Raw genomic sequence first — 12,635 nt, forward strand, 5'->3', positions numbered from 1 at the left:
CTGGTCATCCTAATCCAGATTCTTTGATTATTCAAATAAGACTCCTTTTGAAAAAATATGCCAGCCCTCTCGTGTCTCCCTGAGAAGACATCCTGTGCAGCTGCTGTGAACACCCAGGAGAGGCCTTGAGGGGGAGCAGGAGGGGCTGGAAGGGTGAGGAGAGCTGGAGCAGAGGGCCCTGGCTGCCCAGCAGAAGCCTCTGTAACAGCAGAACTGGACCCACCTGGGCCACCACCTACTCACATTGTCACGGTCTCCACAGTGATAACCAAGTGCCAGGTCCTGAGCCAGGCCCTGTGATGCCTACCTCAGAAGAGGAAGACGGGCTTCAGAAGGAGGGCGAGGAGGACACGAATGAGGGGTTATTTCCTCTCTGTTAGCATAGAAGGCCAGGCCCAGGGCAACGTGCTGACCAGATTTGAGTCCTGAAGGATTCTTCTCTCCTATCTAAGACCAGCCCTCCCATACCAGGGTTCTTCCCTGGTCTCTCCTTTTGACCCTGGTGGCATCTTCAACAGGATCAGACTGTCCCTCCTAGCACCCAAAACAGCTCCAAACTGTTGCCATCAATTCGATGCCGACTCATATGGACCCTGGCGACCACAGTAGAATTGCCCCCAGTGGGTTTTCAAGACTGTAACTCTTTAGGAGTGCAAAACTTCATCTTTCTCCCAAGGAGCAGCTGGTGGCTTCGAACTGCTGACCTTGCAGTTAATGGCCCAACACGTAATCTCTACACCACAAAAGCCCCCAGCACATGGTCTCCTTAAATATGCTAGTGGGGAGCTTAGTTTTTTTTTTTTTAAGTTTTAATTCAACCCCACTCTTTTAAAGACACCAAAGAATCAAAATCAGAATCCATTCTGACTCTGAGCATTACTGAGCCTGTAAATCTTTATGGAAGCAGACAGCCTCATCTTTCTCCTGAGAAGAAGATGGTAGTTTTGAACTACCAACTTTACAGTCCAATCCCTAAGCCACAGTGCCACCAGGGCACTTGACCTTTTAGGGCAGTGGTTCTCAACCTCCCTAAATGTCATAACCCTTTAATACAGTTCCCCATGCTGTGGCGTATGTGGGCGTATCTGCATGTGGGCAGATCTGCCTGGAGACAGATAGAGGAGCGGTGTCTCGGTTCCTAAGACCATTGGAAATATGGTCTTAGGCGGCCCCTGTGAAAGGGTCATTCAACCCCCCAAAGGGGTCGAGACCCACAGGTAGGTTGAGAACCGCTGTTTTAGGATAAGAAGCCTTAAAAGACTATTTCTCTCTGGAAGGTAGAACTATCTTATTTCTCCAACTCAGTCTCTCTCAATGCTTTTTGTTACCCCTCACAACAGCAAGCAACACAGAATAATGAACTGCTAAGGGCATGGATCTAGGAGCCTGGCTATCTGGGTTTGAATCCCAGCTCAGTCATTCCCTAGCCGTGCGCTCTTGGGCAAGTTTAGCAACCTCTGTGCTTCGGGTTCCTCTCTATAAAAGGGGAGGATTACTAGTGTCCACTTTCTGTTGAAGAACTAAAGGCATTATTATATGAGGGGGGCTTGGGGGGGATAGAAAAGATAAGGCATTTACAGGCGCCTTTGGACGCTCCCTCTGAAATATAAAAATTCCTTTTACAACAGTTCTTGACCATCGCTAAGGAGACCATAGTGGCTGCTGGTGAGGAGTCCATTCTGACTCCGAGCGGCCGTACAGGGTAGAGAACTGCCCCGCGCGTCTCCAAAGCTGTCATCGTCACAGAGGCAGACTGCCACACGGTTCTCCCGTGGTGCTGCAGGCAGGTTTGAACTGCCAGACCTTTTGGTTAGTAGCCTTTGTACACCAGAGCTCCCCCTCTTCCTTCTAAGTATCTACACAAATGCTATTATCGAGGACAGGGTCCCAGAGTGTGCGCTGGACTTTTTGCTGCAGTATTTGAGAGGAATTACCCCCGAGGAGTGACCCCCCCACTCCCACCCCCAGAACCTTCTCTGGACTCACCGGAGTGCATCGCACAAAGCTGCCGTCGGCCAGGATCAGCTCGTAGGCTGTGCAGATGTGCTGGAACAGGCCGTACTTGTGGGATGACGACTCGATGCCGGTGCCCATGATCAAGCCCCCTGCAGAGACACTCATGCTAACCCGGGCAAGCTGCAGGGTGCGGCGGCCCGGGGAAAGGGTGCTGCACTGGAGCTGAGGGAGGTCATGGCATGAGGGAAGCTGAGCAAAGATGGAAGAAATGCCACCACTGACGTCGGGGAGAGTTCCGAGAAGAGGAGGAGGGGTGTGAACAGGAGCTCTGGGTAAGAGACCAAGGGTGCTCAGTCGTAGCTCTGGCCAGACTCAACCCAGAAAACTGTGTGCTCCTGTGAAGAGGGGCCTCAACGCAAAGGGGAGGTGGTGGGATCGCAGGCAGCGGTGCCTCAAGGGAATCATGAAAGCACTGCCAGAGTGTGTCGTGGGAAAGAAAAATGCTCGGGGTGCCAGCTAGAGATTAGACTTACTCTGCCCCTAATTGTAGAATGAGGGGTAATGGGAATGAGTCAGGGAGATGCTGAGTCTAGCTAGAACTAAAAAGTGCTGAATCTCAAAACGCACTGCTGTCGAGTGGATGCTGACTCAGAGTGACTCATAGAAAGGGGTAGAACTGCCGCTACGAGTCTCTGAGACTATGACTCTTTACAGGAGTAGAAAGGCCTGGTTTTGAACTGCTAACCGTGCAGATCGCAGCCCAGTGCATGACCTCTACACCACCAGGACTCCTGTCTGATAGTTAGAGCTGTTGAAATGGAATGGTAGGCAGCGTCGCTGCAGTTGGGTGAGGAGAGAAGGAAGACTTCTGCCCACGTTGGAACAGAGGGGCTTCCTGAAGTGGGCGGAAAGTGAGGCAAGTCTCTCAGCTGGGATCCTAGTACTCTGCTCCTCCTGGCCCGGCATGGGTGCTCACCTACAGTGAGGTCATCAAGTTCAGGCAACACAGGCAGGGTCCAGCCAATGGAGGTCAGCAGGGCGGTCACCTGACCCATGGTTACCAAGGGCTCCACACGGACAATCTGTTGACACAGGAAAAGGGAGCTGGGTCACACGGAGGCTGCTAGGACTAACGGCCGGAGGGAAAGGTCACCCTCTGCCATGGGGTGTCATCCCAAATGTCCCACACCTCGGTGAAGGGACTCCTACACAGCGTTTGTGAACTCTCTTCCTAGAGCAGTGGTTCTCAGCCTTCTTCGTGCTGCGACCCTTGAATACAGTTCCTTCTGTTGTGGTGACCCCCAACCATAAAATTATTTTCATTGCTACTTCATAACTGTAATTTTGCTACTGTCATGAATTGTCATATAAATATCTGATATGCAGAATGTATTTTCATTATTACAAATTGAACATAATTAAAGCAGTGATTAATCACAAAAGCAAGATGTAATTATACATTGTGAAATATTTATTTCTAATGACAAATAATGGAATTTTGTCTTGAAGCATGGTGTAGCATGGGTAACAGTGTCACACTGGGTGCTCGTATGTGGGTGTATCTGCATGTGGGTGGACCCGCCTGGAGACGGATAGAGGAGCGGTGTCTCAGTTCCTAAGACCACTGGAAATATGTGTTTTCCGATGGTGTTAGGCGACCCCTGTGAAAGGGTCATTCGACCCCCCACTGCCCCTGCAAGGGGTCTTGATCCACAGGTTGAGAATTGCTGTTCTGGAACATTTCAAAAAACCAAAATGTAAACTCACTGCCATTGAGTCAATGCTGACTCATAGGAACCCTATAGGGCAGGGAGAACTGCCCGCTGTGAGTTTCTGACCATCAATCTTTGAGGGAGTATAAAGTCTTACCTTTCTCCCTTGGGCTGGCTGGTGGTTTCAAGTGGCTAACCCTGTGGTTAACAGCCAAATGCACAACCACTATACCACCTTTTACTCATACTGAATGTAATGTCTGGTTCTCTGGCTTATTAGTATTTAATCCAGCCCTTTCAAACATGTCTACACCGAATGCTCCTTTTGTGTGGCCGCCCCACCTGAATTATAGAGGAAACGTTCATCTGGCAGGTACAGCATGTAGGAGACAATAAAACAAAACAAACCCGCGCTGTCTTTGCATCAATTCTGCGGGATGGAGTAGACTAGCCCACAGAGCTTCTAAATCTATAATCTCCCCGACCCAAGCACACGAAGTGTGAAGTTTATCCTGGGTGAACTGCTCAGAATCAGTGATAAAAGCATTGAGAGAAACGGATGTTATGCACACAGGAACAAAAGGTAAGGACAATGGCATTCTCCTCAGACACAGCGCAAGCAACACCATTAGACTGCTGAGAGAAAACACCACAGACGGCCAATCTGAAACTCCAGATGCAGTAAAACTATTGTCCAAGCAGGAAGGTACAATGAACACTGTCACACATCCAACAGCGTTGTCACCAGCAAAACCAATGCGTGAGAAATATTACAGGCAGCCTGAAGGAAACCAGACCAGATGGAAATGTGAATCTACACAATGGAATGAGGAGCACCAGAAATAGTGGATAAATATGTCAGATCATTTCTTCATATTCATGCTTATTATAAAATAATTGATTATTAAAAACCAATACTATAATACGAGGTTTAGAGCATGTAAAAGAAAGACACTAATAGCAAAAAAACAAAAAAAACACAAAACATGTTAAAAGTATATTATTGTAAGATTATGGAGCCCTGGTGGTGTAGTGGTCACAGGTTGGGCTGCTAAGCACACGGTCAGCAGTTCGAAACCACCAGCCACTCCAAAGAGAAAGATGAAGCTTTCTACCCGTGATGGATACCCACAGGGGCAGTCCTAGCCTGTCCTTTAGGGTCGCTATAAGTTTGCATGGACTTGATGGTGGGGAGCTTGATGTTCTGGTTATTGTACGATTCTTAGATTTATAAGTGAAATGGTCTGATTTCACTTGAAGGTAGGCTGTGATGGGTGCATACTAGAAACCTAAAAAACCTGCTTGCTGTTGCGTTCCGATTCTGAGCGACCCTATGAAGCAGAGCACCCTGCCCCACGAAGCTGTACTCCTTATGGGCACAGGTGACCAGGTCTTCTCCCCGAGGAGCTCGGCAGTGCAAACCACCAGCTTTGTGGTTACCAGCGGAGCTTGAACGTAGCCGCTGCATCACCAGAGCTCCTTATAAAACCTAAAGCAAACGCTAAAATGCCCAGTCATCACTAAGAAAGTAATACAGAATCATAACGATGATTTAATCGTCCAAAAGACAGAAAAAGTGAACAAAGACTAAATGCGAGGCAACTCAGAGCAAGATGACAGCTCTCCTCCAAGCTTTATCATGACTGACATCACATGTAGTGGCTTCACCACTGTGCTCGGAAGAGAGAGATGGGATTAAAGAGCCAGACCCGACCATACAGGATGATGGCTTCTGTTCCCGTAGAGACGGAAAGACTCAGAACCCTGGAGAGGGCCACCAGGAGTCTGGATAGACTCTCTAGCCGTGGATCTGGTGTCTACAAGTAGTGCTGGAACAACGCAAAAAAATACCCCCAACCCCTAAACCTCCCATTTATAGCTCATACAATCTACAAACAAGCCAAGCTCCAAACTCATTGCTATCACAGCTACAGGGCTACAAAGGCTCTTTTTTCTCCCTTGGAGTGAATGGTGGGTTCAAACTGCTGAACTTCGAGGCTCGCAGTCCAATGTGCAGCCCGCTCAGCCCCCAGTGCTCCTCAGGAGTGCAAAACTTTCAATAAAAAAAGAGGTTTTTAATTTATGTCCAACTCAAATAATAATAGAGTAGCTGGAAAGAGCCTGACAATCGTCAAGGAATACCTGTGGTCAAAACCGGATAATAACCCAAATGTCCCTCAACAAGTGGACGAATGTACACTGCGATACTGTCACACAGCGGATCACTAACGATTCAGCAGGGACAGGGACACGCAATGTGGAACAATCGAAAAATGATTATTCTGAGCGGAAAAGGCCAGGCAAAAAAGTTGACTGTATGTTTTCATTTACATGTAACTCTAAATTCAAAATCTTGACAGAAATCGGGCCATTGCTTGCCTGAGAATGGAAGGTGGCGGGGAGAAGGGCCAGAGGAAAGGATTATCGGGGAGCATGACAAAATGTTGGGGGTGATAGGTAGATGCATTGTCTTGATTATGAGAATTGTTTCACAGCTATGTTAAAAAGCAAAACAAAAAAACCCAAACTAGTTGCCACTGGGTAGATTCCAACTCATGGTGACCTCATTTGTGTCAGAGTAGAGCTATACTCTCTACAGAAGGCTTTCAGGGGCTCATCTTCCAGAAGATTGCCAAGCCCTGCTTCCGAAGGGTCTCTTGGGGACTCAAAGCACATCCGCTGTTCTCACTAGCTGTCACTGAAGCCATTCTGGCTCCTAGCAAGACCACATGCCTGGTCCTACACCAATCTTCATGATCACTGGTATGTTGTTATGAGCATATTAACTGGTTTGCACTACCCTGAGACTCCTGCGAGGATATTTCACTGCCATCAAGTTGATTCCAACTCAAAGTGACCCTCTAGGGCAGGCCAGACCTGCCCTTGTGGGTTTCTGGGACTGTAACTCTTTACTGTTGACCCTGGAGGTAGCAGCCCAACTTGTAAGCACTGTGGCACCTCCCATGAGTACATACATATAAAACTTGTCATCAATTGTACACTTTAAATGTGAGCCCTGATGGGCTGCTAAGCACAAGGTCATCAGTTTGAAACCATCAGCCACTCTGTCTCGGACACCCCTGGGAATAGTTCTAACCTGACGTACAGGGTAGCCAGGAGTCGGAATCGACTCAGTGGCAATGAGGAAGAGTGAGACAGTTAGTTTATTGTGCCAGCCTGGCTGATAAACACATGTGGGATTTTTAAAGGGCACAGAGAGATAAATGGCTTGGTGAGCCTCGCCTTTCTTGTCTCTCGCCATTTGATCATTGGACCAGTGTGCGGCTGACTTGCTTGTTCTGTGCCTCAATTTGCAAGCTACACTACCTGTGGGACACCTAACCTGTGAACTGTGTCGCTGTAATTTGAGGTCCCTTTAAGACTTGCCTCGCCAGAGAATTGGAATGTACATCTCTGGAGCTGGGGACTGACGGTTGGTGACCTTGGCTGGATGGTTGGTGACCTGCCTTGCTGTTTGCTGCCTTGCTGTTGCTGACAACATCGACAGATAGAGAGAAACCTTTCCCCTAGAGCCAGTGCCTGGAATTCGGATTTCTAGCCTCCACAACTGAAGGAGCCCTGGTAGTGCAGGACTAACCAAAAGGCTGGTAGTTCGAACCCACCAGCAGCTCTTCAGGACAAAGATGAGGCTTTCTGCTCCCACAAAGATTTAAATGGACTCAATGGCAGTGCATTTTGGGGGAAGCAGTGACTAAAAGTCATTTGTGAGTGAAAGCTACCCACTTGCACTATTTTGTTATAACAGTACTAGGTCTGGTGGCACTGCTGTGTAAGCATTGGACGGTTAGTTACAAGGTTGATGGTTCAAAAGCACCAACTGTTTCTATAAAGATTCACAGCCTTTGAAACGCTATATATGGTCAGTATGAGCGAGCCCCGACTCGATGGCAGAAGGCAGCATTAGCTCGCTAAGACAGACATTCTTGGTGAAAGCCACCTCCCTGAGTCACTTCCACCAAGGTGCTGTCCGGACATGGCGCCATATCACCTGCTTCTTGGTGTCCACCTCCAGAATGTCCATCAGGTTGATCATGATGTTTTTGTGCGTCTTCTTGTACTTCCCAACCCGCAGCGAGACGGTGAGCCAGCCAGGGCGTCCCGTGCACATGAACGTCTTGCTGCCTTGCTCCTTCCATTCTCGCACCTGCAATCAAGAGGAGAGAGGCTGAGCAGCCCTGCCAGGGACCTCCAGAGCAGCTCCCAGCTCCTCCCGGAGAGAAGGAACTGGGAGCGATGCCTTCACTTGTCAGCAAACAGCCTGTCAGCCTTCCAGGTGCCAGGAGAGCCCGGCAGCCAGTAGCCGCTTGCCCTATCCCTAGCTACCCAGGCTGATGGAAAAGCCAACATGTTGCCACACCACAAGGCAGAATGAACAAAGAGCTGGCCTATAAGATCAAAGTGTTTTGGTAACATTAACTCTAAAAGGTTTTGTAATGATAATAACAGTGGTTATAAAAATGGTTAAAATCATAGTGGGTGCCCCTCTGTGCCAGGCACCTTCTGTACACAGTCTCACGGAATTCTCACAACCCAAACCAAGAAGTTGGGATGGCCAGCTCCCTTCTGCGGAAGAGGAAGCCGAGAGGCAAAACGACTTGCTCAAGGTCACACAATCGAATGGATGAATCCAGGTTCACAGCCAGGACTGTTCGACTTTTGATTTCTGAAAGAAACTTCCATGGCAGGTCAAATGGGCTTTAGTATTAAGAGTCAACAGACTAAAAACGAACACTGATTTAAGCTTACTACATGTAAACCCCTGTTCTAAGCACTGGTGGTGTAGTGGTTACAGGTTGGGCTCCTAACTGCAAGGTCAGCAGTTCTAAACCACCAGCTGCTCTGAGGGAGAAAGATGAGGCTTTCTACTCCCATTAACAGTTAGTCTCAGAAACCCACAGAGGTGTCACCATGAGTCAGCATCGACTCCAAGGCAATGAGAAAGCGTTAGCCTCAAAGTCCCAGGGCCAGTTCTATCTTGTCCTAAGGGGTGCTGTGAGTGAGTACGGATGTGGTGGCAGTAAGTTCTAAGCACTTGCATGCATTAAAGTGTCACTTTGAGAGGGACAGAAGAAGGTAAGAAAGAACTGCTTTGTCAAACCTCGACTGGAAGTGCTGAGATAACAAATGGCCCAGGGGATTAGGAGGCAATGTTCCTCTGTGCTGAGATGGCCCAGGGCAGGGGAGGTGGGTATCTGTTGCTTTGACCTGCCACCTTCCATACCCTCTTCACTTGCTTCTATCAATCCCATTTCCCTCCAGTCCAGGTGAGGCTAATTCTACTTCCCCTGGTCTAAGGGGTATGTGACTTTGGTCTGATTCCATTCTCCTGCCCGGGGTGACGGTTTCAGGGATGGGCCCAGGACCAGAGCTAGACCAATGAAACCAGTTCCAGGAGAGGCACTCTCTCGACTGGGGTTGCTAAGGCAGAAGGGGCTCCATGGGGAGATGGTGTCCCTGAGAAGGAAGCTGAGCCAAGAGATGGCAGAGATGGAGAGAAACGGAGCCAGGGGAGAGGCCCCTGGATCCAGCCTGCCACTTTAATGGCCGGGGCTTGTCAGGCACCTGAGACAACGAAGTCTCTCTTTGCCACTAAGACTTGAGTTTCTACTATGTGCAATGAGGAGGGCAGTCAAAGACTGGCCCGGGCTCTGGAAGGATGCTGCATCTGAGCTGGTCAGCTCAGCACGGGAGGAGTTTCTCATAGTTAGAGCCCAAGGTGATGTGATGGGTGCCCCATCCCGGGAGATACTCAGTCAAGAAGAGTTGAAGTAGAACGGGATTGTGAAAGCTGGGAATTATGGGTTGAGTGGAGGCACTCCCAATCAGGCCTTGCCTCTATAAAACGCTGCCACCTGCTTCATGATTTGACACAAGTCGGCGGCGTGAGGGCACGGGGGTGAGGGGCGTTCTTGGAAGGCAGGTCATGTGAAGTGAACTTGAAAGCCAGCAAACTCTAACCGTTGACTGGACTGGATCCTGGCAAGAGTCACCCAAGATTTTGAACAAAGAGATGTGTGAAAAAGTCATTTTTGTGATTGTGTGCAAATCAAATTAAGGTGAGGGAAGGCAACTGGTTGGGCAGCTATTACAACGGGCAACGGGTGAATCAACAGAACCAGACCTACAGGTGAGATGGAAAGGCTCAGAGAGAACCATTGTGGGCGCTCCAGCTCTGGTCAAGCTGACGTGTTCTCATTTACCAGGTATGTCATCGTGGGCACATTACTTACAGTCTGTCTCAACTTTTCCCATCTGTAAAAGAGACACAAGACCCACCAGGACTGCTGTGCGAGTTACAAATAATGGACATCAATGATGTAGGGCGTGGCACATGGCAGGTGAACAGGGGACTGGTCTATATGCCAGTCCCGTCTTCCTGTCCGCCATGACCTCTGTGGTTTAGCTTAAACAGAGGTGTCATGAGGGTTTGTAACTCATGGTGTGGCACGACCTCCCAGTATAGGTGGGCATCCCCTTTCCCACAACTTCCCCTCGCCCATTGGCCAAAGTAGAATCTTCTCCCTGGCCAGTGGCAGGTACAGTGGCCTACTCCCCTGACTTGTGGGTAACTGTGGGGGTGGGTGTTGGTGAAGAGTTACCCTACTGGGTAACTGGGTGACAGGTGACACCAACTCCGGTGATAGCCCTGCCTTGGCAGCCCCTCCCATTGTGATGCCTGTGTACCTGTTGCTACCACTGCGGCCAGGCTCTGGGGGTCACTTTGGTATCACCCTCTCTGACAAGTATCGGTGGGCAGGGGCTACCATCCCTTCCAACCACCACAGCGAAGCCACTGGTTTAGCGCTCACTGGACTGCTCTGGCCAGAGGAGAGTGTACATGGTCCCTGCCTTCAAGGAGCTCAGTCTGATGGGAAGAGGGGAAAAAGCAAGAAGATAGAGACTGTGAACACAGTGTGGGAAGAGCTGTGAAGGAGGGTGGGGGGGTAGGGAGTGGAGGCAGAGCTTGGAGCCATGACTGTGATAAGCAAAAGCTTAGGGCTGCCTGGTGGCATAGTGCGTTATGCGTTGGTATGCTAACCTCCAGGCCAGCAGTTCAAAACCATCAGCTGCTCTGAGGGAGGAAGATGAGGCTGTCTAGTCCCATAAGAGTTCAGTTTTTGAAACCCACTGGGGCAGTGCTACTCTGTCCTGTAAGGGCAGCAGTGGGTGTGAGGGCCGCTCTGCGCAGCGCATTTCCACTGCAGCACTCTCCCGCCGCCCAAGGGGCTTTCTTGCTCATTGATCTCCATGCTCTTGTTTGCAGTCCCCCGAAGGGAGCAAACAGCATGTGGGCGCTGCTACACTTGTGGGGAGGTGGCGGCAGGAAACTGAAGCGCTTTGCAACCTGATGCCGCTAAGGGAGGAACCTAAGAAGGGGCCCGGCCCACGCCAGCCCTGAGACTGGCTTTGTGGGCGCCGAGACAAGGGCTGCCTTCCTGGCCGCAGGGGCTGTGAGGCTGCACACCGGGCATGCTTCCCGAGGCTCACGGTAGCCTTCTCTGCGAAGTGTCCCGGTGGCTGTGGAATAAACTCCACACTCCAACCAGGCCTCATGGCCCTCCCCATGCAGTGCCAAACGGGCTTCCCAGCGCTCTCCCTCCCTGCGCTGCTCGCCTTCCCAGCCTCTGCTCACACCTTTCCTCCGTCGGAGACACCTTCCCCCATCATCCCCTTATTTCCCACGTCTAGTCCCAGCTCCACGGCCGCGAAGCCTTCGTTCCAACGAACTCGCCCAGCGCTTCGCTTCCCTTCGGCCTCCTCGAGGCTCCTGCCCTGTCTATGGATTCTTTATCTCCCTTCCCGGGGCCCACAGGGCGGGCACTCCAGAAGCATCTGCGGGATGTTTTGTTCCCTCCACGCCTTGGCGGTTCTGTTCCCTCACCCCCGAGGTCCCCCGCACCGCCCCCCGCCCCACCGCCCCAGGTCTGTGCATCGAACCCCCCCGGAAGCCCCCACCCCAGGCGTGGCCGGCTCTCCGCTGGGCGCCGCACCTCACTGTCTTCGTCCTCCCCCACGGCGGCCCGGCCGACCGCTGCGGGCTCACCCGCGGCGTCTCCCGCTAGCCCGAGAGCTCCGCGCCCGGGGCGCCGCTCACCTGTTTCTGGATGTCCCGCACCCGCTGCTCGTGCAGCCGCGGCGCGCTGCTGAGGCGGAACACCACCCAGGCGCGCACGTAGTAGTAGATGTCGAAGATGAGCGAGAGCGGCAGCAGGAAGAGGCACACGAACACCCAGCGCTGGTGGATGAGCACGAACTCCAGCCCCTTCACGCGGATCCACAGCAGAAAGAGCAGCGCGCACACGGCCAGGGACACGGCGGGCTCCATCGCGGCCAGGCGGGCGGCGGCCTCGGGGACGCGGCGTGCCGCGCGGGGGAGGGGGCGCCGGCTAGCGTCTCCTGTCAGCGCACCCGCTCCGCGGCGGCCGCGGGCTCCCACTCTTAGGCGGCGGGGAGGCGGGAGAAGGGGGGGTGGAGCGAATCGCTTCGCCGGCTCGCGATTGGCTGGGGTCGCAAAGGTTCGGTGGGCCGAGACCTGGGTGGCGGCCAATGGCGAGCCGCGCCGGGGATCGGACCAGGAATCCGCGGCTTTTATTGGCTGTGTGGTCAGACCGCTCCACCCACTTCCCCTCGCGAACGCCCGAGGAGGGGATGTCCGCGCCTGGAAGAGGTGGTGGGGTCAACTGCAGAGCCGCAGGGTAGCCGGGGCGCGCCGGCGGCTGGGAGTGGGGGTTCCCTACCGTCTGGGCTTCGGGGTCAACTTCTGGACGGAGGGCGGGGGGCGCATGGCGGCTCCATTCTCCTCCGGAAGGGGCGCCTCCCCTGAAAAGCCGTCGCACGTTAGGTTACCTCGCCTGGGGAGGGCGCCCCAAGGCCGCACCAGTCGGTTTCTGGGAATACCCCACCCCCGAGCTAGTCACTCTGCATCCTGAAGATCCCGCAAGGGTA

General features: G+C 52.0%; 1 protein-coding gene across 1 annotated transcript in view; it reads right to left on the reverse strand.

The window, feature by feature from the left end:
* Positions 1-12,127, reverse strand: part of DHCR24 (24-dehydrocholesterol reductase) — a 31,155-nt gene extending 19,028 nt beyond the window's left edge. The window contains exons 1-4 of the mRNA XM_075556695.1: positions 11,785-12,127; positions 7,678-7,833; positions 2,933-3,038; positions 1,987-2,105 (exon numbers count right to left, since the gene is read on the reverse strand). Coding sequence (XP_075412810.1) covers positions 1,987-2,105; positions 2,933-3,038; positions 7,678-7,833; positions 11,785-12,015 — 612 coding nt within the window. The 5' untranslated portion in view covers positions 12,016-12,127. The remainder of the gene's footprint in view (positions 1-1,986; positions 2,106-2,932; positions 3,039-7,677; positions 7,834-11,784) is intronic.
* Between the last annotated feature and the right edge of the window lie 508 nt (positions 12,128-12,635).

The sequence above is a fragment of the Tenrec ecaudatus genome, chromosome 1 (assembly GCF_050624435.1).
Source record: "Tenrec ecaudatus isolate mTenEca1 chromosome 1, mTenEca1.hap1, whole genome shotgun sequence".
Classification (NCBI taxonomy): Eukaryota; Metazoa; Chordata; class Mammalia; order Afrosoricida; family Tenrecidae; genus Tenrec; species Tenrec ecaudatus.